The sequence below is a fragment of the Microcaecilia unicolor genome, chromosome 7 (genome assembly GCF_901765095.1).
Source record: "Microcaecilia unicolor chromosome 7, aMicUni1.1, whole genome shotgun sequence".
NCBI classification, from domain to species: domain Eukaryota; kingdom Metazoa; phylum Chordata; class Amphibia; order Gymnophiona; family Siphonopidae; genus Microcaecilia; species Microcaecilia unicolor.
The window spans coordinates 218,033,946-218,059,534 of NC_044037.1; the positions used below are offsets into that span (position 1 = coordinate 218,033,946).

Consider the following 25,589-nt stretch of genomic DNA (forward strand, 5'->3'; position numbering starts at 1 on the left):
ACACAACAAGATGAACTCATAGCATAAGGCATGATGTGATGCTGCATGCATACTTGATCTTGATTTGCACAGACCATAGAAGTCTGCCCCTGCCCATCACTGGCCTATCTGTCCAGCCATGATTAGGGCACAGACTGTATAAAATAGACGGAGATGAAGTCAGTAAAGTTCTAGGAGGAAATTAGAGAGAGACACATGGGTAAGAGGACAGTATACAATCTATGAGTCCAACCAAACACAAAAATCTGAAAATATATAAATTCAGAAAAGCTTAGCTTTCAGACTTGTAGTGGTTCTCAGGAATTTCCAACATATGAAAATAGAATTATTATATGCATGCACTAAATATAGAATTTTTATTTGCTACAGAACCTGCAATTGAAAAGCATCTTGAGGATACTTACTTCAAGGAGGGTGAAACATGCACACTGGATTGCCAGTTCTCTGTTCCAAATGCAAAAACCCAATGGCGCAGAAACGACAAAATCATAAAACTTGGTGATAAATATTCTGCAGATGTAAGTGATAAAGTACAGAGACTCTTCATCAAAGATCTGAGCAAAGAAGATGAGGGACGCTATTCCTGCAGATATGAACATCTGGAAACAAGTGCTCATTTAGTCGTTGAAGGTTTGTTAACCTATGCATATACTTTTCCCTTAACTAGTGGAGTGTGGTAAAAATTAAGATCAAATTGTAGCAAACCTGACATAATAAGAAAGATAATTTGACAGAGTATGGGGGAGAGGGAATATTTCATCAAATCTAACTGAGCTGGTGAGAATTCCTTCCTAAGAAATAAATGTAAGTGAGAACTCCTTGGTAAGAAATGGTCGACTGTATAAGAAACTGATAGCCTTAGACAATTTTAAGAGCACAGTTACATCAAGACCCTATTTTCCATCTATATGTAAAAATACCATTGGAAAATCAATGTATTCTGTGCTTTAGAGAATGCATTGGGAACCTATTTTCCATTCATCTTTCAATTAGAGTATGGGAATGTGCAGTTACTTCATAGGCTGTATCTGGACTTAAGAAGGTATGTACCATCCTTTAGATTGCTGCCTTACATTTTTGAGAGTACACTGCTTCAATTGGTTTCTTGTTACCTTAAACTATATTGGTTAAGCGGTTATAAATGCCAACTTATTGAACTGATCATAAGAAAAAGATCAGAGCACCATCAGGTGAATCAAAATTGCAATTGATGATGGGGTCCTTTTAGTAAGCTGCGGCAAAAAGTGGGTGGGTGTCTTTGGCATGCTCTGAGCCAGTTTTTACAAGTCTGGAGAAAAGGGCTTTTTTCAGTGGGCCAGGAAAAGGGCCTGTGGTAAAACTGAAACCAGCACACACCTATTTACGACATGAGCCCTTAATGCCACCCATTGATCTAGCGGTAAGGGCTCACACGCTACATGCGTGGTGACCAGTTGGTGTGTGCCAACTGCTGATTAATGCCAGAAACATCACGCGCAGTAGTAAATAAAAAAATAATTTGTCCCGGCGATATGATCACACGCCAAATCTGAAATTACCACCAGAAGGTATGCTAGCTTATTAGTAGTCTCGTTTTGACGCACACTGCATATGCATAGAGCCTACCGCGTCTTTGTAAAAGGGCCCCTATGTAAGCATTAGTCATATGGGGTAGATATTTAGCAGGGGGTAGTTGGCCTTTTGCAGACAGCCGACAGCTTTATGCCCGGATATTCAGTGCCACGCCATGTCCGGGCTCTGGCACTGAATATCCGGGCATACATGGCTGGCTAAAACTTACCTGGTTAAGTACAATATTTAGCACATAGGGGTCCTTTTACCAAGCTGTGGGAAAAACGGTCCGTTAACTGCGGGGGCTGTTTTTCCCACGTGTTAGAGTCCTTTTTACCACAGCGGGTAAAAAGCCCCCAGACAAACATGGCCATGCAGTAAGAGAACTCTTATTGCATGGCCATGCGGTGGGGAGCCCTTACCACCACCCATTGAGGTGGCGATAAGGGCTCCCACGATAACCCAGTGGTAACTGTGCATCGAACGGCGATGCCCGATTACCGCAGGGTTACTGCCACGCAAGCGATTTCTAGGGGTTTTCTATTTCCCCTGAAAATGGCACATGATGAGGGCGGAAATACCATCGGTGGTTATGTTGGGCCGGCGGCAGTACCAATTTAGCGTTTAGTAAGACCACATTGGGCTTACCAACGCATTGTAAAAGACCCCCATAACCGGCTAAGAAGAACTGTGTTTTATGCAGACCTATTTATGCAGTTATCTTAGCCAGTTAAGTGCTGAATGTCAGCGTTTAACCAGCTAAGTGCTGACTCCATCCCAGAAAGCCCTCAAAATAGCCGGTTTTAACGTGGGTGCTAAATGGGCATTTTTAGCAGCACTGTCTAGTCAAGAGCAGCTGAATATTCCTAGTTAGCTCTGAACAACCGATGTAAATGGCAGGGGCGTAGCCAGACACCCAAATTTGGGTGGGCCTGGGCCCAAGATGGGTGGGCAGAAGTACTCCGCCTTGTCCCACAAGTGATGTCATCTCTCCCTCTCTTGTCTACATCCATATGGTCTCTCAAACATCCGCCCTTCACTGAATACCTTTTAAATAGCAGATTTTCACTGGCAGCAGGCAGCAACTAATACACACTGCTCATGTTGGCCCCACAGCCTTTCCTCTGATGTAACTTCCTGTTTCCGCAAAGGCGAGAATACATCAGAGGGAAGGCTGCAGGGCCGGTGCGAACAGTATGTATCAGCCGCTGCTTGCTGCAGGCAAAGATCTGCTATTTAAAAGGTATGCAGAAGGGACAGTTGTGAGTTTTTGGCTGGTGGGGCTTGGGAATCCCTGCCAGTCACATTATAGATGTGCTGCTACTGGATGGGCCTGAACCCAAAGTGGATGGGCCTGGGCCCACCCAAGCCCACCCTTGGCTACGCCACTGGTAAATGGCCAGGAGCCATTTCTGGCTATTTAAATTACTTTGAATATCAACTCCATAATAATTAGAACTCCTAATGACTCTTAAAACATCTAGACTGTCTCTCTGCACATGGCACAAATTTTAGATACTGTGAGAGTGGTTTGGAATCTTTGTCATGATTTCTTACCCCCAGTATCAAAGCTGAAATGGCCAGCATTTTTTTTCAAATGGCAGCCATTGCAGGTAAAAAAAAATCCAAATATTCAGTGGCCATATCTGGATAGTGGCTTCCACTGAATGTTCAGATAGAGCAGTGAGATGTATCTTATATATGTTATATTGAATAAGGACATGTGAGAAGTTTATTTCACATGAGAATGAGATGGAAGTATTACAGATGAATAATTAGTATTATCTTTTCTTTGAACAGCTGAACCAATCCAGTTCACCAAGTCCATACAAAATATAGTGGTTAGTGAGCATGAATCAGCAACATTTGAGTGTGAAGTGTCCTTTGATGATGCATTTGTCAACTGGTATAAAGGTGCAACAGAACTTGTTGAAAGCAAGAAATACAGCTTTAGAAATGTGGGCCGTCGTCATTTTATGACAATCCACAATGTTACTGCTGAAGATGAAGGTAATTTCCATTAAATATTCTCAGAATGATCCTGTGAGGATTTTTTTTCACAGTAGTTCTTTAAAATGCAGAAAACTAATATCTGAGTGCTTTATTTGCTGTAGGGGTTTATTCTGTAATTGCTCGTCTTGAACCAAGAGGTGAAGCAAGAAGCACTGCAGAACTCTACCTGACAACCAAAGGTTAGTGAAAGTTCAGAATGCATGTCAGGACAGGAAGCTGATGGCCATACTTGCTTGTTTCTTGTGCCAGATTTCATGATTAAGATGCAGTGATGTAGCATACTAGCAATTTTGCCATCATGATACAACATTATAATACGTTTTTAGTAGAGATACCAAAATAATGAGTCTAACCTAACATTATAAAACTGAACAGTATAATTTAAATCGAGTCCTTAGGTATAGGTACTGTATTGTATAATTAAGGTATCTGATCTTAGGACTTAAGAGATAACTACAGATAAAACACCTCAATAAAAAAAATTCAAACAGGTGTTTTTGTACCCTCCAACCCCCCCCCCCCCCCCCCCCCGTATAATTAGCTGGAAAATAAATACTTAAGGGCCCTTTTACTAAGGTGCAGTAAAATCTGGGCTTAGCACATTTTAATGCAAGACTTTTCAGCATGCTAAGCTCAGATTTTTTTTTGCAGGTTGTGCGCTAATTTTGCCATTAGCATATGATACCTGCAAAACGTTAAGGTGGGAGCACCTATTCCAGTGCCCCCACATTAACCCCCACATTAACCTATTCCAGTGCCCCCACATTAACCCTGTGTTAACCAGTTAGCGTGCGGAAATCCTAACAGTCTAGCTGGTTAATGCTTCCACGCCCATTCTCTGCCAATAAAAGGCCCCTGGAAAAGATATTTTTGAATTAAGTAATGAGTGGGTTACCGCGTTCAAACCGGCAAAATACCGCAATACAATTTAACATGCCTTGCAGTAGCCTGTTTTTCCTGTGCTAAGCACACATTAAGGCTTAACACTCTAGTAAAAGGGCACCTAAATTTGCAATTTATAATAGAATAGAAACCCAAAGAATAATGCAGGGGTTTTCAACCCGGTCCTTGGAAATTCACGCAACCAGTCAGATTTTTAGGATATCCACTATGAATTTGCATGAAATAGATTTACATGTTTTGCCTCAATTGTATGCAGACCTATCTCTTGCATTGTGAATATCCTGGAAACCAGACTGAAGAGGTGTGTCCCAATGATTGGGTTGAGACCTACTGATATACTGGAATGAGAGTCATCATTTCCAAGTATTTAAAACAACATTCTAAAGAAAAAAAACCTTTTTGTTTTCTTACAGATATAGAACTGGAAGGAGAACCTTCAGGTAAGAAAAATTAATATCTAAGGGGTCCTTTTACTAATGATTAGCACGCGATAAATAATAAGATACCCATAGGAATATAACAGGCTTCTTAGCATCTAGTGCATGCTAATTGTTAGCGCGTGCTAATTCCATTGTGTTAATAACATATTAAATGCATAGCTTGGAATGGGGTGGGAAATGGGTGTAGACTGTGTGTGGATTGTACCTTGCAGTCAGCACACGGTAACTTACTGTGCAGTCACTGTTACTGCAGCTCATAGCACAGATCAATTAATGCCACATCAGTTGGTGGCATTAATAGGGTAACTTTATTGGTGGGCACCTAGTTTAAAAGGAAAAGTAAGCACCTAGATAAGTGTTATTTTATAAAGATACATAGGGGCTCGTTTTCATTTGAAAATGAGCCCCATAGGTACCCATGTGTCTGTATAAACTACCAGCCTATGCAGCAGAAATTGCACTTACCTAGCAGGGTGCAGACATTTATACCTGCACCTAGATTATTTAAATACTTGCCTAAATTAGCATAATTTATCATCTACACACATACTAGCAAACTCTGCCTGCACTCCACCCAACTCAGCCCTTGTACATGCCTATCAGCAAAGTATGTGCCATCATATCAATGTTTGTTCTTTTAGGTTAGTTGAAATTTTATTACAGGCTATTCCACATGGCCACACACATGGAAATGACTTTATAAAGTTACCCCCTAAATGCCAGATTCTGTAAATGGCATCTAAAACATAGTGGCCATATATGCCACTGAAAACCCGGTTCAAATTAGGCATGGTTCCCCCAAATTCTATAACTACACATGTAAATTTGAGAATCACCCCCAACACACCTACACTCCTCCTGTAGCCACACCCCCTTTTCAGCTATGCACATTAGAATTTATACGAGCCTCTTAGAATACGCCTAAAAAGATGTGTGCGTAAATTCCAATTATTGCCAATCACTGATTGGCTTGTTAGTCACTTAAGTTGCATGTGTAAATTGGGCATGCGCTCAATTTAACACACGCAACTTGCTGCACCTTATATAGAATCTGGGGTAAGTATGTCTGCAGTACCTACAATGCAGTTAAAGTGTGATAATACTTTGTCTCTGCATTAACTGTATTCAAAAATACTGGACATACCCCTAGATGCTTTACAGTTACTGCACATTAATTTCTGCAATTAATATGTGGTAACTGCAAACTTTTACTGCACTTTTGTGAAAGGACGCCTTTAGTTCTTCTGTACCATCTTTCAGGGGCCCTTTTACAAAGCGGTGGTAAGCCCAATGCGGGCTTACCGCTCGCTAAAAGGGAAGTACTGTCAGGCTACCGCAGCAGCCCAGAGGTAGTTCCCACCCCCACTTTGTGCCATTTTCTGTGCTACAAAAATATTTTTGTTTTTGTAGTGCTGGTGTGTACCTGGCAGTAATCGGGCTGTGCTGCACGTTGCCTGGTTACTGCTGGTGTAGCGGGGAGCCCTTACCACTATCTCAATGGGTGGCAACAAGTGCTCCCACCCACTTGCCATATGTCCATTTCTTTAAAAAATCCTGATTTTTACCCACTGTGGTAAAAGGGGGCCTTGGCACGTTTCAAAAACACGAGCCAGAGTCAGTGGAGGCCCCTTTTCTGAAGCTCAGTGACTTATCAGTGATTTATCAAATTCAACCTCTTCCCTTATGTAGTCATTTGTTTTTTGCTTCCTTGTATTTATTAAAAAAAAGAAACAAAATGAAAAATAGTATGATTTGATAAGGAAAATCACTTACATATTTTCTTGATTTTTAAAATGTATAAATTCATTATGGCATACTAACAAGAAAATTTACTTTCACAGATGTACCTGACACAAAACTACCATTTTTAATACTGCCTGTTGAAGGTAAGATTAACATTATCTATCTTTTATATTGTTTTTTTTATTTTATATTTTTATCTTTATTCAAATTTCCAATAATATTCAAGCATACACTTGATTAATGAAAATACACTCATTCCAAAGTTAATAAAAAAAAACAAGAAGGTAACATCATTCAAACACATATGTCATTAGGAAGAACATATTACAAAAAACATATTTCAAGGAATTAATTGGGGGCATAATGAACAATGAAAAGGGAGGCGTAGCCTTCCATTATAATAGGAAAATATAGGATGTCTCTTCCAGAGTAGGACACAACATTTAGCATCGAAAAGAGACTAGAATTTTTGGGCCCTGTTTACTAAGCCACGCAAACTTTTTAGTGTGCGGTAAAAATTAGCTAAAAAATAGAGACACCCATAGGAATATAATAGGTGTCTCTATTGTTAGCGTGCGCTAAAACGTTAATGCACCTAGAGCCAGTTTTACCAAGCTGTGGCAAAAGGGGGCCTGCCCTGGCACCGATGTGTGTTTTTGACAGATGCCAAGGCCCCCTTGTACCGCAACAGGTAAAAGGTAGATCTCTCTTTTTTTTAATGAATGGCCGTGCAGCAAGTGAAGTACTTGCCACATGGCCATTTTGGGGGAGAGCCTTTACTGCCACCCATTGAGGTAACAGGGCTCCAGCACTAACCCGGCGGTAACCGGGCAGCATGTAGCACTGCCCGATTACCGCTGGGTACACACCGACCCTACAAAAATAAATATATTTTTGTAGCTCCAGATATGATGGCGTGCTGGAGGTGGGAAATACTGCCGGGATGCTGTGGCCCAACATGCGCCAAATTGGAGATACTGCCAGGTTACTGCATGGCCCTTGCAGTAATTTCAATTTTGGCACGTGCCTGCTACGCACATTTGAAAAATATTTTTTTATTTTCTGGTGCGCATAGCGGACGTACTCCAAGTGGCATCTGACGCACATAGGTCATTACCACCCAAATTCTTTATCGCTAGGTCTAAAGCTGGCAATAAGATCTCAGACCCAAAATGGACACATGGCAATTTTGATTTTGCCGCACGTCCATTTTCGGGAAAAAAACGAGGCCTTTTTTACAGGCACGCTGTAAAATGGATTGGCGTGCACCCAAAACCTGCACCTGCACTACCGCAAGCTATTTTTCAGCATGCCTTTGCAAAAGGACCCCTCAAATAGGAGAGGACATAACAACTGTTTCTAATGAGGTTCTCACCTCTAGAAAATTCTTTAGATGATTTGGGTCCAAAAGACAAAGGGAATTTTTTTTTTACTCAGGTGCGCTAGCATTTTTAGCTTGCAGTAATATAATGGGCATCTCAGCATTTAGCACCAGCTCATTTTTAGCATGAGCACTTTAGTAAAAGACCCCCAAAATTCTTAGACTCAAATTTTATAACACATTTGCACAGATTTTGAAAGAAAAAAGTATCTCCCAAAGCCAAAACTTGAAATTTGAAAACCAAAAAGGCAATTGTATCACTTGCATGGCTCTGGATAGATCAGGAAACATAAGATATGACCAAAACTTATATTGTTTTTAATTTAATTAAAATTTTTACTAAACAAGAAAATAGAACATTCAAACATTTAGTTTCTTTCTCGATAGTGTAGCATATAATAAGTATTCAAACGTATGAAAAATCATGTCAGTATTTAGTAAGACAACCAGGATAACTTTAGCTGAATATTCAATGCAACTTGCCTGGACACATGTTCAGCTGAATATATGGCAAACACATAATTGCTTTTGATTATCAGCCCCTGGGCATTTATCTGGGTAAATTCTCAGTTTAGCCAGATAAACATTTTTTAATATAGATTCTAATATTTTTAGTCAGCATTCGTTTGGAGTAGGTAATATAAGCATATGTTAAATACTAAGGGCCTCTTTTACAAAGCCGAACTACCAATTTGTGGTGTGGCAAATGAGAAGAAACCGATTCAATTCCTATGGGCTTCCTCTCATTTGTCACATGAGAATCGCTAGCACGGCTTTGTAAAAAAAAGCCCTAAAATAAGGATGGGCAGTCAAAATATTTTCATGCTTTTTTCAGGGTTCTTTTTGTTCCAGAATGAATGTCATCAAGAGTGCATACCCTATGGAAAGGAGTGCACACTATAGGCCAAATTCAGTAAATGGTGCCCAAATTGGGGCACCGGGAAAAATTGGCACTGAGCGCTGTTCTGTAAAGTGCACTCTGGGATGAGTACCATATATTGAATATCACATTTTACCAATTCCCATGATTAAACTTGGGTGCCAGGATTTATGCCTGTTGAAACCAGGCATAAATCCCAGTGTGCAGGTTGGACATACATCCCCCAATTCTGTAATACTGCACGTAACTTTTGGGAATTCCCATGACCCACTCATGCCCCTCCCATGGCCGTGCCCTTTTTGGGTTGCGCACAAGAGACTAGGCGTAGTTCTTTATAGAGCCGCTCATAGGCAGTTGCGCACTCAACTCCAAATTAGTGCAAATTAATGCCAAAAATTGATTGTTAGCAGCCAATTATTGAGGGTTAATGGCTTATTAACTAATTTAGTTGTGCGCGCAAATTAGGATTGCGTCCAAATTTGGGCAATGTTTATAGAATCTTGGGGTATGTATAAAGAGGGTGCCCTTTTCTTAAAGAGTGTTATGGGGTCCTTTTACAAAGGCACGCTAGCGTTTTAGCGCATGCTAAAAATAAGCACGTGCTAAATGTTAGAGTCACCCATATATTTCTATGGGCATCACTAGCATTTAGTGCTCACTAATGATTAGCACGCCCTAAAACTACTAGCTGCCTTTATAAAAGGACCCCTCTGTGAAAGAGTGCATACCCTTTTCCCAATAGTGCATGCATGCACAAACCATCGCACATGCGTCCTCTATTGGGAAGGACATTTCAATGCAAGTGACAGCCCATCCCTATTAAATACATGCTGTTTTTTTTTTAATCTAAGAACCATTTCTCTTTTTTTCTTTTCTTTTCCAGTTCCAGAAGCGAAAAAGCCAAAGCAAGGTACTATAACAGCTAGTACTTACATCTTGCTCAGCTATTGTGCCTTAAAATCTAATAAAAGATGCTTTTCTATGGATTGAATTAATTGCATTATTTACCAAATATATTGATAGCATAGTAATTTAATATAGCCCCCCTGTTTACTAAGCCTATTCAACGTGAATGGGCTGTGTCGGCATTAGGGCATGGGCAGCCGCTAGCGTGGCTTAGTAAACACAGGGGCGTAGCCAGACTTCGGCGGGAGGGGGGTCCAGAGCCCGAGGTGAGGCACATTTTAGCCCCCCCCCCGGTGCCCCCAACCCCCCCCCCCCCCCCCCGCCATTGCTAACCCCCGCCGCCGGTGCCACCACCACCACCAACAACTTTGACCACCCCCACCCCCGCCTCCCACCGCCAACCCCCCGCCGCCGTTACCTACCTTTGCTGGTGGGGGACCTTTGTTAAAAATTAGGAAAGTGAAAAGATGCTGTTTCTGAGCAGTGTTAAATGTTAATTTCGGCATCTTTGTTCAGGTTTTAATAATGTTTTGGCCTAGGTTCTTCCAAAAATTAGATGGGCCTGCATTGTATGTGCTAGAACTTGAATTAGACTGAGAGAAAGTAGCTACTAGCAATGTTATTAGCTTTTTGTTATGTCTAGCCCTTATGGAAAACATCTCCGTGCTTTAGTACGTCTTACTTTTCCTCAAGTTTATATCGCCCTCCTTGTTAGATGAGTTCTATTATTTTCAGTCCTTATTAATAAAGATGATATAACAAAACTTTTTGGATAAAATCTCTTTTTAAAGCAATCAAGCTTAGAAAAGTACCCAAAGACGTTCCAGCAGCCAAAGTTGTTCCACCAGTTAAAGGTACAGTGCTTTCAAAAACTACAACACAGTTTTCTGCATGAGCATTTTTAAACAGTATTGCAGCAATTCTATAGTTGGGCACCTTATTTTAGGCACTACAAAGGGGCATGCATAGTGCCAATTCTTTAACCACCTAAGGGCATACCTAAGTTATTACCACAGAAACACATTGGTAGGCCAAATGTTAGGCACACCTACTTACAATAGGTCAGTGGCTGGCATAAGTGGGCACATCTAAGTGCGCCATGCAATGCTCACAACTGATAGAGTTCTTTATGTTGAATTCATTGTTTAGTGACACGCCCATGACATGCCCATGCTCCACCCACAGGTATGCTCCCCTGACATTTATATGCTAAGCAATTTAGGCACACTGTTTACAGAATAGCGCCTAACACTTATGTGTAGTCCCCAGTTATTGGCACAAATCACGTATGTAAGCACTACTATTCGATAAACTAGGTGCACTTTGACACCTGAATTTAGGTGCCAACATATAGAATTGCTCCTATCCGTATTGTTTCAGTGTTTGCATTTAGCCCAACATGTGTGAAAAAGGATGCCAGAACAGATGGCATTATTTTTAATGTTCATGTCAGCTATATGACCTAGTATTAATTTACTTTCCAATAGTTTTTGATGGAGGTTGATAATTATTCATGGACTCTAATTGTATTGTAATATTGGTTAAAAATTTCAGATGCAGTTCCAGCAGCTCCTATTCCTTCGGTAGAAGAAGTGCCACCAAGAAAAGGTAAAAGCAAATTCTAATATACAGCTAAGGAGGTATTTTTATGTTTAGAAGTCAGTCCCACTAACTTTATAGTTTTTAGATAGAAATACTTATTGGGCTATGTTCAGATTAAAACAAATATTCAAGCAGTTGCCAAATTTGACTAGTTTAGGGACCATTGATTAAAGTGTGCTAAGCAGTTAACGTGTGAATTAGCATACACTGTTAGCACACAAGCATAGTAATTGTTACCATACTGATATGACAGCTAGTGCATGCTAACTCCTGTATTAACTACATGCCTTTATCACCATTACCATCTTTCATGTGAATGTGATATATCTTCTCTCTGTCTCTGTCTCTGTCTCTCTCTCTTTTGGGTTTTATCAACCTAAACAAGGTTATATAATATAGGTCGGTGCTCCTCATCTCTTTCTTGGAGGCACACCTTGCCAGTCATGTTTTCAGAATTACCACAATGTTTATTTATAAGATAGAGTTGCATATAATGGATTTCTAATGGATGAAAATGTATCTCATGTAGATTCTTCAAAGCTGTCCTGGCTATGTGAGCCTCTGAGAAAGGGTTGAGAAGGACTGACCTAGGCAACCATGACCAGTCCTGCATGCCTCCCTTCACCATTTCCATCTAGCAGGTTTATAAATTGCTCCCCAACATGTACCTTGGCCTATAAAAAGAAATATCATGTTCAACACATCAAGACAGCCACAGTTGCCACCCCTTTATGTCAACCATAGATATAAGGGGCCACTTCAAGCATGTGGTTACCCAGACACCCCATCCCCCCTGTTTCAAAATAAAGATGACCCTCTATCTGGCGTATCTGGAGTCATCCTTGACCAATGTGATCTTCTAGGTGCCAATCAACAATAACTTGGCAGGTCTACACTATCACACCAAATATCAATATGTTATTAGGATTATCATCATTCATCAGTCCTCTCAGCTGCAGTATTGGAAAACCAGGCACAGAGGAAACATTTTTTTTGCTTCTAAACAAGCCACTGATTTAGTTGCTTTGGTTTTCTTCTACCTTTCTTTTCTTCACAAATCATTCTTTCGCATATGTATGATAATAAAGTGTATCTTACTATCCCCATCTTTCCTGCAATTGCGATACATTTTCCTCTCTCTTTGTCTCTTGAGTGTTCTTCTCTTAAAGATTTTAACAAAGATGCCTTAACAATAACCAGAATAATATTTACAGCCACTTCTTCCCAAATATGTATTTGTCTTTGAAACTACCATCTTCATTTTCATCAAAGTATGTTGCAGTTTGTATCTTGTTTGTTGTCAATAGTTTTTTGATAACTTTGTGAATTATGGTATCTGTTTGTCAACTAAGTAGGTTTCATGATTTGTGTTACATATTTCTCTGCTTCTTTTGTTGTCTCTTAGTTGTCTCTACATCAATCATATTTCTTACTAGTCATTCCTGTTATTTACTTACAATATTCCCCAAGACCATTCCATCCTAGATTTGCATCTTTGACATAGAAAAATAATATACATGGGATCCTTTTAGGGGCTTCTTAGCATTTAGCATGCACTAAATCCATTAACACACATTAGTAAAAGGACCCCATAATTTATATTTCACATAGCAATCCTATAGCAACATGTTAAAATGTTTGCATTTCCAATTATGACATGTGGTTAAGCACAGTAGATTGAAAACACTAAGGCATAAATGATTATTACAGCACTCATATATCCTGTCTTAGGATCCTTTTACTAAACTGTGTTAGGCACTAATGCATACCTAACACAGCAGAAAATAGAGTACCATGGGATGCGCTCAGGCATCCTGTGATAACTCTGAAATGTGCGCACTAACCAGGTGTTAATAAATTGTAGCTTCAATGATCTTTTATTTCACTCACAACTGTGACTTGACAGATAAAAAAAAAAAAAGAACCACACTGGATTATAATCAACCAATCCAGCACTAATCTGATTGATGTTCCAAAATATTTTCTGTTTCGGGTCATATTTTTGTTGGTTCTCAACATGTTTTAATGATTTAATGGAAGGTTGTTTTAAGTGTTTAATTGTTTTAACTGATGTTTGTCACAGTAAGAATGCAAATCTGTTGCATTGTTAAAGACTTGCATTGTAAATGTGTGTGTGTCATAAATGCGTTACCGTCTAACTTCGCAATAGTCATTTTGTCAGCCCTGTAGATTGGTGTTCTAGTTCATGTTTAAGTATCGTTTGTAAATTCTGAATGTTAACTTAAATGAATGTTTTGAAAGTTCCTGCGGTTCCCAAGAAAGCAAAAGAAGTACCAGTAGTGGCGGCTATAATTAAAGAAAAAGAAATTTACAAAGAGAAGGAAGACATTTTCGATGAACAAGAAGCATTTTATGAAGAAGAAGCCTATGGTGAGGGAGAAGCATATTATGAAGAACATGTTTATGAAGAAAGAAAAGAATATTATGTAAAAGAAGATTATGGAGAAGAGGAAGAATACCCTGAAGAAGAAGGTAGAGTATATGTTCATGTTACACGCTTCCTTTCTGATCCTTTTTCACTCTTCTTATCATTGTAAACCATTAAGGGGGAGTAGTTATTAAGGTGAGGTAAAAGTTGGGCTTTTACTGAATGTTCATTTACTGTGGGAGTGACTAACCTGTGCTAGCTCAACAGTGCCATAGCGAGGGTGCCTGACACCCGGGGCGGGTCACCGCTGTGCACCCTCCCCCCCAGGTGTACTCCCCCCCCGAAATGCACCCTACCTTTCAGGGGGGGGCAGGCGGGAGGGCCGATCCGCCCCCAGTGCACGTCACTGGGAGCTGCGTCGGCTCTGCTGCTTCCTTGCTTTCTCTGCCCCGGAACAGGAAGTAACCTGTTCCGGGGCAGAAAGAGCAGGGAACCAGCAAGCCGACACCCCCCCCCCTCCCCAGCGCGTGCACCCAGGGCGGACCGCCCCACCGCCCCCCCTTCCTACGCCACTGTAGCTCAATAACACAGGTTAGTTACTCCCATGATTCAAGAATACCTCTACTTATGACCAATCTTACAAGCATCATTATTTTACCATCCCAGGAGCATCGGCCCACAAAGCCATGGCCCAGTGCAGCCTGGCCCTTTTTTTAAAAGGCCAACGTTCACAATCAGGAGCTGCACCTCCCCATTTCCCTCCCTAATGACATCCCCCTGCCCCAGAGGCCCCCTAAATGACATCCCCCACCCCGAAACCCTCCTGAGTGACATCCTCCTGCCATGAAGACCCCGCACCCCTCAACTTCCCTTAGGTCCTCCCTAGCCTACCTAGCAATTCCCTGGTATTTACTGGGCTTGGGCAGGAGCAGTCCCCAGGTGTAAATGCTTGCAATGTTCTAGGTGGAGTCATTATGAAAAGGAAAGTTTGTGTGTTCTTTCCCTTTGACAACTGGGGTAATTTATGCACATCATAGCCAGAAGGATGCTTGGGTGCATAAGGAGAGGGATGACCAGCATGAACAAAGAGGTGATAGTGCCCTTGTATAAGTCTCTGGTAAGGCCCCATATAGAGTACTGTGTGCAATTCTGGAGACTGTACCTACAAAAGGATATAACCAGGATGGAGTCAGTCCAGAGGGTGGCTACAAAATTGGTAAGCAGTCTTGGACATAAAACATATAGGGACAGGCTCAGGAACCTCAACATGTATACACTGGAAGGAGAGAGGCGATATGATAGAGATGTTTAAATATCTCAGGGGCATTAATGTACAGAATGTGAACCTTTCTTAAATGAAGGAAGAATCTGGAATGAGGGGGCATATGATGAAGTTAAGAGGAAATAGGCTTAGGAGGAATCTAAGAAAGTATTTGTTCACGGAGAGGGTGGTGAAAGCCTAGAATGGCCTCCCAGTAGAGGTCGTAGAGATGAGGACTGTGTCGGAATTTAAGAAAGCGTGGGATAAGCACATGGGATCCCTTAGGAAAAGTTGGTGGCTATGGAGGATGGGCAGATTGGATTGGCCATTTGGCCTTTATGAACCGTCATGTTTCTATGTTTCTATGTTTCTATTGGGGGCAATTATATAATTGGGCGTCTCCATTAAGGTGTCCTGAAGATGCGCAGTGGCAGCCTATTTTATAATGGTTTCTGGGCTTTTGTCTTAACATTCAACAAAGTATATGTATTTTTTATTTATGTAGTCGAAGTTGCGGAGAGAGAGGAGCCAGAAATAACACCAGAGGAATGGGAAGAGGAAGAAGCTGAAGGTAGAGAATCAATTTTGTATTACATATTTTTGAAACCTGAGGCAGATTTGAAATGTATGTGCATATTTGCCTACTTTCACATATTTATGCACAGTTTTAGGTGCTTCATTTTAAAATTTCTCTCTATATTGAATAATAATGACAGTGATAATAATGGAACATAGAAGAGAATTGATTATTTAAGCACCAGTGTTTAATTTTTAGCAGGACGACGCAGTTCTATATAATATGATGTAAAATACTGTAAATGAATTGTCTTTAAATTGCCAGAAATTCCTCGGAAACCTGTTGATGAATATGTCGAAAGAACCAGGAGACTGGCAGAAGAGGAAGTCACACGTTCTAGAGGTATCATTGTTTTGCAACTTTGCCAGTTATTGTGGGCTATCTTAACTTTTCTTTACAATTCTCATACTTTCTTTGTTGTAACCTTTGTTTGCAATTTGTATGCAGAGCTATTTTGGTCTTACAAGAATGACACAAAATTTAAGAAATATATTTATTTTTTTCAGTACATGAAGTTTCAAGAGTGGGGGCACCACCAGTTCAGATACGTGAAGAAGTTACAGAAAAGCGAGGTATAAATCTATATCTTATTTTAACAAATACAACCTTCTTTCAAGCGTTGAGCTCTGCCTCTTCTATACTTAAAACCTGAAACTATACGTAAATAATCAAATACACCACTATAGGTAACCAAATGGACCACTAAAAACAGTTTAATGGTAATTTGATATGCAATTAAATCAGACAAAAAAGAAATTAAAAAATGTTCATGTCATAATGCTCAAAGAAGAATATTGATATTAAGGACCCTGTTTACTAAGGTGCATTTTTAGCACGTGCTAAAATTAGTGTATGCTAAATTCTAAAGACATCCATATATTCCTATGGGTGTCTATAGCGTTAGCGCACACTAATTTTTACAGCATGCTAAAAACACTAGCGTGCCTATAGCACGGCTTAGTAAACAGGGCCAGTTGCACAGAGAGATGGAGAGATTGTATCTGTTTGTAGAGTTTATAAATAGTAAGGCTCCAATTTGCTAAGCTACATTAACTATTAGGGAATTAGCACTACCAGCATATACTAATTCCTGTATTACACATACTCATGTAACACAGAAAAACTCAATTTTGGGCAGGAGAATGGTTGGGGACTATACCTTATGTAATATGGAGATCATGCTAATATGAGAGCATTAAAAAAAAAACGATCTTCCCCTAATGCAAAGAAACACATAAAAAAACAATGGGGAAATAGGGGAGGACCAATCCGATTCCAACACAAGGGTAAACAAAAAGGTTCTTTATTTGCCAAAGCTAACAAAGAATTGACGCAGATCTGCGTTTCGACGCTAAAATGCTTGCTTCAGGAGCCAACAAATATCAGTATAATGGTTCAAGAGATCATTAATCTCAGTTTCATACAGAAAAGTCCAACGTCTCCAGTAATGCCACAGTGATCACATAAGTATATAAACTGAAGCAACTATTTCAGAACCACAAAATATCGTGGCTTTGAGAAACCAGAATTGCTAATGTGGCAGATGAGCAAAGAAGTTAGGGCCACCACAACAGATATAGCAAACTACATCTGGCATTATCTGCTGTGTAGTTAAGATACGGCAACAGGCTTTTCACTGCAGGAACTACATGACAGACCTTTCAGAATTGCAAAAGATGCCCCCAGTAGTTAAACACAGAAGTTTTGCCATCATTTCTCATGAATATGGGCTATTACTGCACTGTAACCCTGAAGCTTTAGTGCACATTAATAAATGTGGTATTAATCACAGAAATGAACACTTTTCGTTATTGCTCTTTTACTTCAGGGTTAAGGAAACATTTCTGAGGCGCAGGGAGAGAGAAATACACAATTTTCATTTTGCCGCACGTCCATTTTCGGCAAAAATTTTTAAATGATTCTGCACGTGCACAAAACACACGTCTACATTACCGAAGGCCATTTTTCAGCGCACCTTTGTAAAAGGGTCCCAAAATCTTTTAACATATAGTTCTGTTCTATTGATTATGATGTCTTGGTCTATATTTTGGATATGTTAGTACTTCAGTTGTCTGTGTGTGATACTGAATGACTGTTTTGTACGTATTACAAACAGTATCTTAGAATAGCAGAACTAAATTTGAGCACTGTCTTTTCAGTACAAGAAGATCGGGAGTGGTCTGTTTCTGACGAGAAGGTGACTACTACTGCTGTTCACAGAAAAGAAGAAGTTTCAATAGGTAAGAATATTAGAGTGTTTTAAAAACTCTGCTCAGATTTCAAAAGTACCAGTTAAGAGGATTAATGTAGAATGGACATCTACCCATTGAAAGTGTGTTATGCAAAATTAGCGGCAATATACGGATATAAAATATAGTTTGGCATTCCAAATGATGGAACATAATCTACCCAAACATCAAATACCCATAAATTTATGAAAAATAATTTTTTTAAATATAAAAGTTTTTAATATTCAACGAAAAGATAAATAATTAGCCAAACTCCTTAAAGCAATGGAGAAAGAATTCCATAAAGCTGTGACTTAATATCCAAACAAACATTTCAAAAGATTTCCTAATATCTGGAAAATTCAGTCAGACAATGACTAGAGCATAAAGCAAGCTTATGTCCTGTTCATACTATTCCCCTGTGTATGCACCCTTGTAAATATCCACTATGTAAGTTAAGTGGGTATTTACAAAATAGCACTTAGGCTGAATATTGCCATCTGAGCATGTATGTCACACATACTTGTATATATGTTGTCTCTGTGTATATTTACACATGTAACAAGTAAGTAAATGTGAGTGCCTGGTTTATAAAGTTGCCCTTTATAGTGGCTGAATATCTGTGACTATATACTTATGTACCATCTATACGTATAGTAGGTGCTGATTCTGAAATGCACCCATGTCCCTTTTGTTACAATGACAGATGTATAATTCATTATACATCTGCCATTATTGGGATAATTCTCATAGGCACTGGGATGATGCGTGCTGAGCACGAATTCTATCGTGGCAATTGTGTATGCAATTGAAGAGTGAGAGGGAAGAACGAGCAATGTCCAAAAAATGGAATACTAAGAAAAATGAGTCCAAAGTTCTAAAGACTCTATTATGTATATTAAGAAGGTATTTTAAAGACTGCTTGATATAATTTTCGATGTGCTGCCTTCTAATGACAATACAGATGACAAGTTCTGAGGATGAACATTAGAATGAAGGAGCATTAACTACATTTTTTAAAAATATGAACTGTGATCATTTTCCCTGAGTCTTCAATTGTCATTATAGAATACTACTGTAAGTCAACATTCACACGCCTAACTTTAGGCAAGTGAACTTACACTAGCTCAATGACTGGCATAAATGTTTACACCTAAATTTAGGCAGTTAAGCTTGTAGAGGGAGATCCTATATATGTGCCTAAAAAATCGGCACTGAAATCAGTGCCAACTATACGTATTCTGTAATTGTTGCCTTGATTTAGGCGCCAATTATAGAGTACGCTTCGTTGATTATATCAACGCCTAAATCTACATGCATCCATTTACACCAATGAAAATGTGGCGTAAATCCCAGCATGTAGATTTAGGCGCACTGAGTTATATTCTATAACTAGGTGCGCAAATTTTGGAATGCCCACAAAACACCCATTTCTCTACCAATAACCATGCCCCTCTTTTCTTGCACACATTAGAAGTTCGGCATACTTCATTACAGAATACACTTAAGGCAGATTCTATATATGGCACCTAAAAAATCCAAGTGGAACTCGGTTTCACCTCAGCATATTCTATAAGATTTACACGCAGTATATAGAATGTGCTTAGTCAATATCACCGTGCCTAAATCTGTGCGCACCTATTTATACCAGTGATAACCTGATGTAAATCCTGGCATGTAGATTTAGATGAACTGCCATATTCTATAACTACGTGCGTAAATTTTGGAACACAATGAAATGCCCATAAACATGCCCCTTTTGAATTGCGTGCATTTATTTTGAACTGCGTGCTTCACCATTTAGGCACAGTTCATTATAGAATTTGCTTACCAAGTTGTGTGCGTAACTTGCAATTATTGTCAATTAGTGCTCATTATTGCTTGTTAAGTGCTGTTAACAATACTGATTGGCTTGTTGAGCCAATTAAGTTACATACATAGTTTTAGAATGTACCTGGATTTCAGCACCTAACTCTAGGCCCCATATATAGAATCTGGCCTTTAGCGAGTTGTGTGCCTAAATTTTAATCAGTGACAATTAATGCTTATTATTACTTGTTAAGTGCTGTTATCAGTGCTTATTAAGCTTTAAGTTACGTTCATTGTTACGGAATCTGTGTCAATTAGGCTCACTATATAGAATCCGGTGGGTGCCCTACCCCTCCTACATCCACACCCCCTTGCAGTTGCACGTGATGAATTTTGTGAACACAATTTACAGAATCCTGACTAAGCACAGTTGTGTGCATAACTACTAATTAGTGCCAATTAGCACCAATTAACACCAGTTATAGTCAAGAAATGCTTATTGAAGCCAATTAACAACTAATTGTTAAATTACTATTCTATAACTTGTCCATGCAACTTTGCATGCTAAGCATAAAATTGGGCACATACATTTATAGAATTGGGGTAAATGTTTCAAGAAGGTGAATTCTATTTAAAAAGCACTTATACATTTGGGGTTTTTTTTATAGAACAGCAGTAAGCCCAATGTTCACTCTTCCAGGTAGTCCTGCCCCGAGCACGCACCATAATACAAGCATATACAAATATATGTGTGTAAATACACATGTAAATGGCAATATTCCAGCTATACACTATTCTATAACATGATGTCTAAATGTGATGGTGCATATTTTGAAGGTGGACATAGGCATGGGTGAAGTTTTGAAGTGTGGGTGGGGCACAGACTTATAGCATGTAAATTATGGAATATTATTATTATTTACTTAGACTTGAGTATTTACATCAGCTCTGGCTGTAAACACATACATGCACTTACTTTCCTTTACAGAGTAGGTTCCAAATAGGTACCCTCTAGGCACCTATGTATAGGTGCCTCTTTATAGAATTGCCATCCAAATGTGTAAGTGCTTTTTGAATATTGGGCCAATGTGTTCTGAAGTAGACATAAATATACAAGGTTGGTTGCCACTTCTGGTTGCACATATAAGACACAATTTTAGAGGTGTTAATCACCTCATTGTTAATAATAATATTGACCAATATTGTTCATATTTCTCCCTATTAATCTTTGAAGTACCTAAAGTGGTTAGGAAACCGGTTCCAGGGGAAAAAGCACATGTCATATCTCCTGAATTAGAAGAAGCTCCACCCACTAAAGGTATGACTGATACTGAAAAGCATTTAAAATCATTTTTTAAAAAGTCATAGCACCAAATCATATTTGAGTGTCTTTTGTGAGACAACCAAAAGAATACTGTGAGGGACTGACATACATTGAAACAATTTGTAGTGCATTTTCTAATTGCAGACATTAGGATGTGATTTAACTGCCATTTGGCAGTAAATCAGAGATTCTAACACTGAGGGAGGGGAAAAGCTCTGTGCGCTATGCTCATAGGAGAAGCCCATGCATTTTAGCCTAGTATCGACAGCCTCTCCTACATCACTCTATCCTATTAGATATTTAAATGTATGGTGAGACTTTTAGACTTGTCCATTACAATGTTAGAATATTCTTTACAGTGTAATACGCTTGATAATAACAGCAACTCTGAGTGGTTGTTTTTAATATTTTCATTAGTATGTAGAATCTATAGCTAGAGAATTGTCAGAAAAAATATTTTAAAATATTTTAATTCAATATTTATAAAATTAATGCCTTTTTAAGTTCCTGGAGTGCCTAAGAAACCTGTCCCAGAAGAAAAGGTACCTGTTCTTAAAAGAAGAGAAGCTCCACCAGCCAAAGGTAAATGAACTAACTGTTGACTAAGATTTGTAAATGTTGGGAAGGAACAGTGTTCCTAGATGTCACACTAGCCCTATCATAAGAATGTCTCCTCCCACTGTGGTTTACCCAATAATAAGAAGATAAATAGAGAATTTGTAGGAGAATTTATTATAGCAGAAAGCTTTAACACCCTTTTGTCAGTATTACCCATGTAAAGTCAGGTCCAATACTCCTAAAAGCAAAGACCATGTCTTAGCCCCACTAAGGTTTTATCTCACCAAGTTCAGCTATTGGTCCTGTGGAAAAGAATTTCCATTGGGCCAAGAAGGTCACATGTGTTATATGGCCATACTGTCTGGGGTAGGGATGTTTAAAAAAGAGGGGGGAGAAGGATGAGGGATAACAAAACCTTTTAGAATTACTTCTGTCTTTAAAGATCTTGAGGTACCTAAGAAAGTTGTCCCAGAAGAAAAAATACCAGTTCCCATTCTTAAGAAAGAAGTGGAGTAGTTACTAATGTGTGCTAAGGGAATAGTGCACAATTCATGTACCTTAATGCACATTAAACAACAAAATCATGTGCTATTTTACCATAAAGCAGATCAGTTTAAGGTACCATAGACGTATGTGCAGCCGAATGCGTCCTGAAAATTAAAGAGGTCAGCACTGTGTAGTCTGGGGGTCCCACTCTTTCTAACAAAGAACTTCCTAAAGATCTCCTAGCCCCTGAAGACACTGTAGTTCTTAAGACTTTAAACCATGCCCTCACCTCTCTTTTGAATTTGTGCCCCCCCCAAACCCCACCACTCCCAAATTTACCTAAAGGAATCATTGATGGTGTATAGGTCACCGGACAGAAGCAGTCCCCAGTTGCTCCTGTCCCTCCCTGAGTTCAAAAATGTTATCCACAGACCCTAGTGGTGGTCTCACTTAGAGTCAGGCTGCCATATAAGGGCCTTTTGCTGCAGTGCCATGAACCTTCATATGCAACCACCAAAAAAGGAAGATGGGTTTCTCTCTTGCGCAATTATGATTTATTATCCTTACCCCACCTAACTCAGTTATTGTAGTGTATTGTCCAGATGCCAACAGATTGTAGTTCCCTAAAGGGGTCAGTATGGAGCAGTGTCTCATTCTCTGCCACCCCCCCCCCCCCCCAGGGGTTGTGACTTTGTACAATTTCAAAATTCTAAATTAACATAAAATAATTTTCCGATTTTAATACATGTTTTTTTTTTTTAATTAATTTCTTAATAAGTGGTGGAAGTTCCTAAGGTGCCTGTACCCGAAGAAAAAGTACGAGCTCCACCTAAAAAAGGTACCATAGATTTCTTTAGTTTTGTTTATAAAACTGCTGGCAATTGTATGACCTGCTTGTTTCTTCATTAGTTTATTTTTTCTTATGTAAATACGTTGACATTTTCATTGTGTGTCTTTTGTGTCCAGTTGCTTTGAATTACTTTTATTGTTTGTAATTTGGAAAGTCCTGAATGTAAAGATTGTCTGTTTATAAGTCTGATGATGATACCTTGTCGTGTTGTCATGATAAAGAAAATTGTCTTTAACATTCTTTTTGTTATATCACAATCTATATCTTCGTGATGCAAGGTTCCACATTAGGAGCCACCATCCAGGAAAATAATCTAGATGCCATCATTAATGATATGTTGAAACCCTCTGTTCAGTGTGCAGCAGCAGCAGCAGCTAAGAAAGCAAATAGAATGCTAGGAATTATTAGAAAAGGAATGGAAAACAAAAATGTGAATGTTATAATGCCTTGCATCGGTCCAAGGCACAACTGCACCTGGAGTACTGTGTGTAATTCTGGTCACTACATTTCAATTATAAAAGGTACAAAGAAGGCAACAAAAATGATAAAGGGGATAGAACACTTCCCTATGAGGAAAGGCTAAAGTGGCTAGGGTCTTCAGCTTGGAGAAGAGACAGCTGAGGGGAGATATGATAGAGGTCTATAAAATACTGAATGGATTGGAACAGGTAGATGTGAATTGCTTGTTTACTCTTTCCAAAAATACTAGGACTAGGGGGCACACAATGAAGCTACTAAGTAGTAAATTTTAAACAAACTGCAGAAAATATTACTTCACTCAGCTTGTAATTAAACTCTGGAATTCGTTCCAAGATAATGTGTTAAAAACAATTAGCTTAGCGGGGTTTTAAAAATGTTTGGATAATTTCGTAAAAGTTCATAAGCTATTATTAAGATGGGCTTGGAAAATTCCACTGCTTATTTCTAGGATAAGTAGCATAAAATCTGTTTTATTGTTCTGGGATCTTGTGATTGGCCACTGTTGGAAATAAGATACTGCGCTTGATGGACTGTCAGTCTGTCCCAGTATGGCAATGCTTATGTTCTTATGTAATCTTCTGCAAATCTATAGTGGTGGTAATTATCATCAGTGGTAGAGCTGGTGTTTAATACATATATAACCAGTGATGCTGAAGATGCATTTTCTCCCTCATTCTATAACAATTCGCCTAAATTTAAGTGTCATGTGCATGCTACTGCTATTCATGCAGGTAAGTGTATACTTATGCGCATAAATGGCAGCAGCACACCCAACTGCTATTGGCATTTGGCAACTAAATGAAAGAGGGGCATTCGCAGAGGAAAAGCATGGGCATGTCATGGACGAGGATAGCAGTAAGTCGGGCTGTTTACAGAATACTGTAAGTTACTCATATAAATGCTGCATTTGGGCATACCAATTAATGCCAGTCAAAGGCCTAGTGCAAATATGTATGCTTACATTTAGACATGCCATTGATGGCTCATGCTAGTATTCAATAAGATCATAAGTGGGTGTGTTCTTATAGAACCTATTCTATAATGGCAAATTAGATTGAAATTAGAGTGTTCTATAATTTAACTGCATAACTGTGTGCCCTGCCTACCTACCACCCAAAAACCTCCCATTTGTATGCCCACCTTCAAACTATGCACCATCGCATTTAGGCATCTGTTTATAGCATAGCACGCAGTCAGAATATTAATATTTACTCACGTATGTGTGCACATAAATGCATATATGCCAGTGTTCTGGTCATTTATGTACATTCTTGACACCTAAATATTGGTGGCTTCTTTATAGACTGCTGCTATACTTTGAGTTTGGGCTTTCTATTCAGGCATAGATTATTGGGTTACCAACTCCACCCTTATCCATCTTTCCTCCACTCTCTCGCTATGGAGATAGTGCTGGAGTAGTTAGAGGGATTTTCAGGCCAGGACAATCTATATAACATTTACAAATCTACAGATAGTGGAGTTGTATGTTCAATGGCTGTTGGTGAACATATAATTCTGTTTAAAAATTGACCTGAATGTGTATTAAATGCTAGAGGTGTCTAACAGAGCTATCCCAGAAGAAAAAGTTTATCCTGGTTTTCCTAAAAAAGAGAAGGAACCACTTGATATAGGAACATTTAGAAGCCCCATATGGAATTATATGGATAGTGTTACTTATATGTGTAGAGGGTATACAAGGCTTGCCAATGGGTAGGATATCAAATGACTAATAGACCCGGAAACCTGGATATTTTACAAAAGGTTCCATAATCAGTAAACGCTTTATAAGATAGGCAGGAAATTTTGAACGTCTCAACTTGGACATCCCATTTCTGACGGAGATGCTTTATGCAAAATTGGGCCTCATGAAACACAGAAAACAGTAAAAGCGATGTGATTCTGCCAGTCTGTAGTAGATCTTATTCTGTTTTCCTTTCTTATTTCACATGTATTACAGAGTAAGCGTGTGCTGTTGATTTGTATATGATCATGGTGTGGTATATGGCTTGTTTGGTGTTTCATGTTTTTGTTCCTAGTTCAGTACTCTTAAACATGTCTTCATAGAAATAACTTCTGACCATTTAAACTATTTTTCCGGGGCTAACTAGGCATATTCAGCAGCACTTAACCGGACAGTGCCACTGAAAATACCCGGTTAGCACCTAAGCCGAAACCAGCTACTTTGTGGGCACTCCAGGGGGAGAAGCC

At 39.2% G+C, this 25,589-nt stretch overlaps 1 protein-coding gene across 1 annotated transcript in view; it reads left to right on the plus strand.

The window, feature by feature from the left end:
* Window positions 1–25,589, plus strand: part of TTN (titin) — a 470,266-nt gene that overhangs the window by 215,306 nt on the left and 229,371 nt on the right. Inside the window, exons 121-136 of the mRNA XM_030210848.1 lie at window positions 370–630; window positions 3,352–3,561; window positions 3,666–3,743; window positions 4,881–4,907; window positions 6,749–6,793; window positions 9,795–9,821; window positions 10,609–10,671; window positions 11,372–11,425; window positions 13,682–13,912; window positions 15,575–15,640; window positions 15,911–15,988; window positions 16,153–16,218; window positions 17,806–17,886; window positions 20,918–21,001; window positions 21,512–21,589; window positions 22,830–22,889. Coding sequence (XP_030066708.1) covers window positions 370–630; window positions 3,352–3,561; window positions 3,666–3,743; window positions 4,881–4,907; window positions 6,749–6,793; window positions 9,795–9,821; window positions 10,609–10,671; window positions 11,372–11,425; window positions 13,682–13,912; window positions 15,575–15,640; window positions 15,911–15,988; window positions 16,153–16,218; window positions 17,806–17,886; window positions 20,918–21,001; window positions 21,512–21,589; window positions 22,830–22,889 — 1,509 coding nt within the window. The remainder of the gene's footprint in view (window positions 1–369; window positions 631–3,351; window positions 3,562–3,665; window positions 3,744–4,880; window positions 4,908–6,748; window positions 6,794–9,794; window positions 9,822–10,608; window positions 10,672–11,371; window positions 11,426–13,681; window positions 13,913–15,574; window positions 15,641–15,910; window positions 15,989–16,152; window positions 16,219–17,805; window positions 17,887–20,917; window positions 21,002–21,511; window positions 21,590–22,829; window positions 22,890–25,589) is intronic.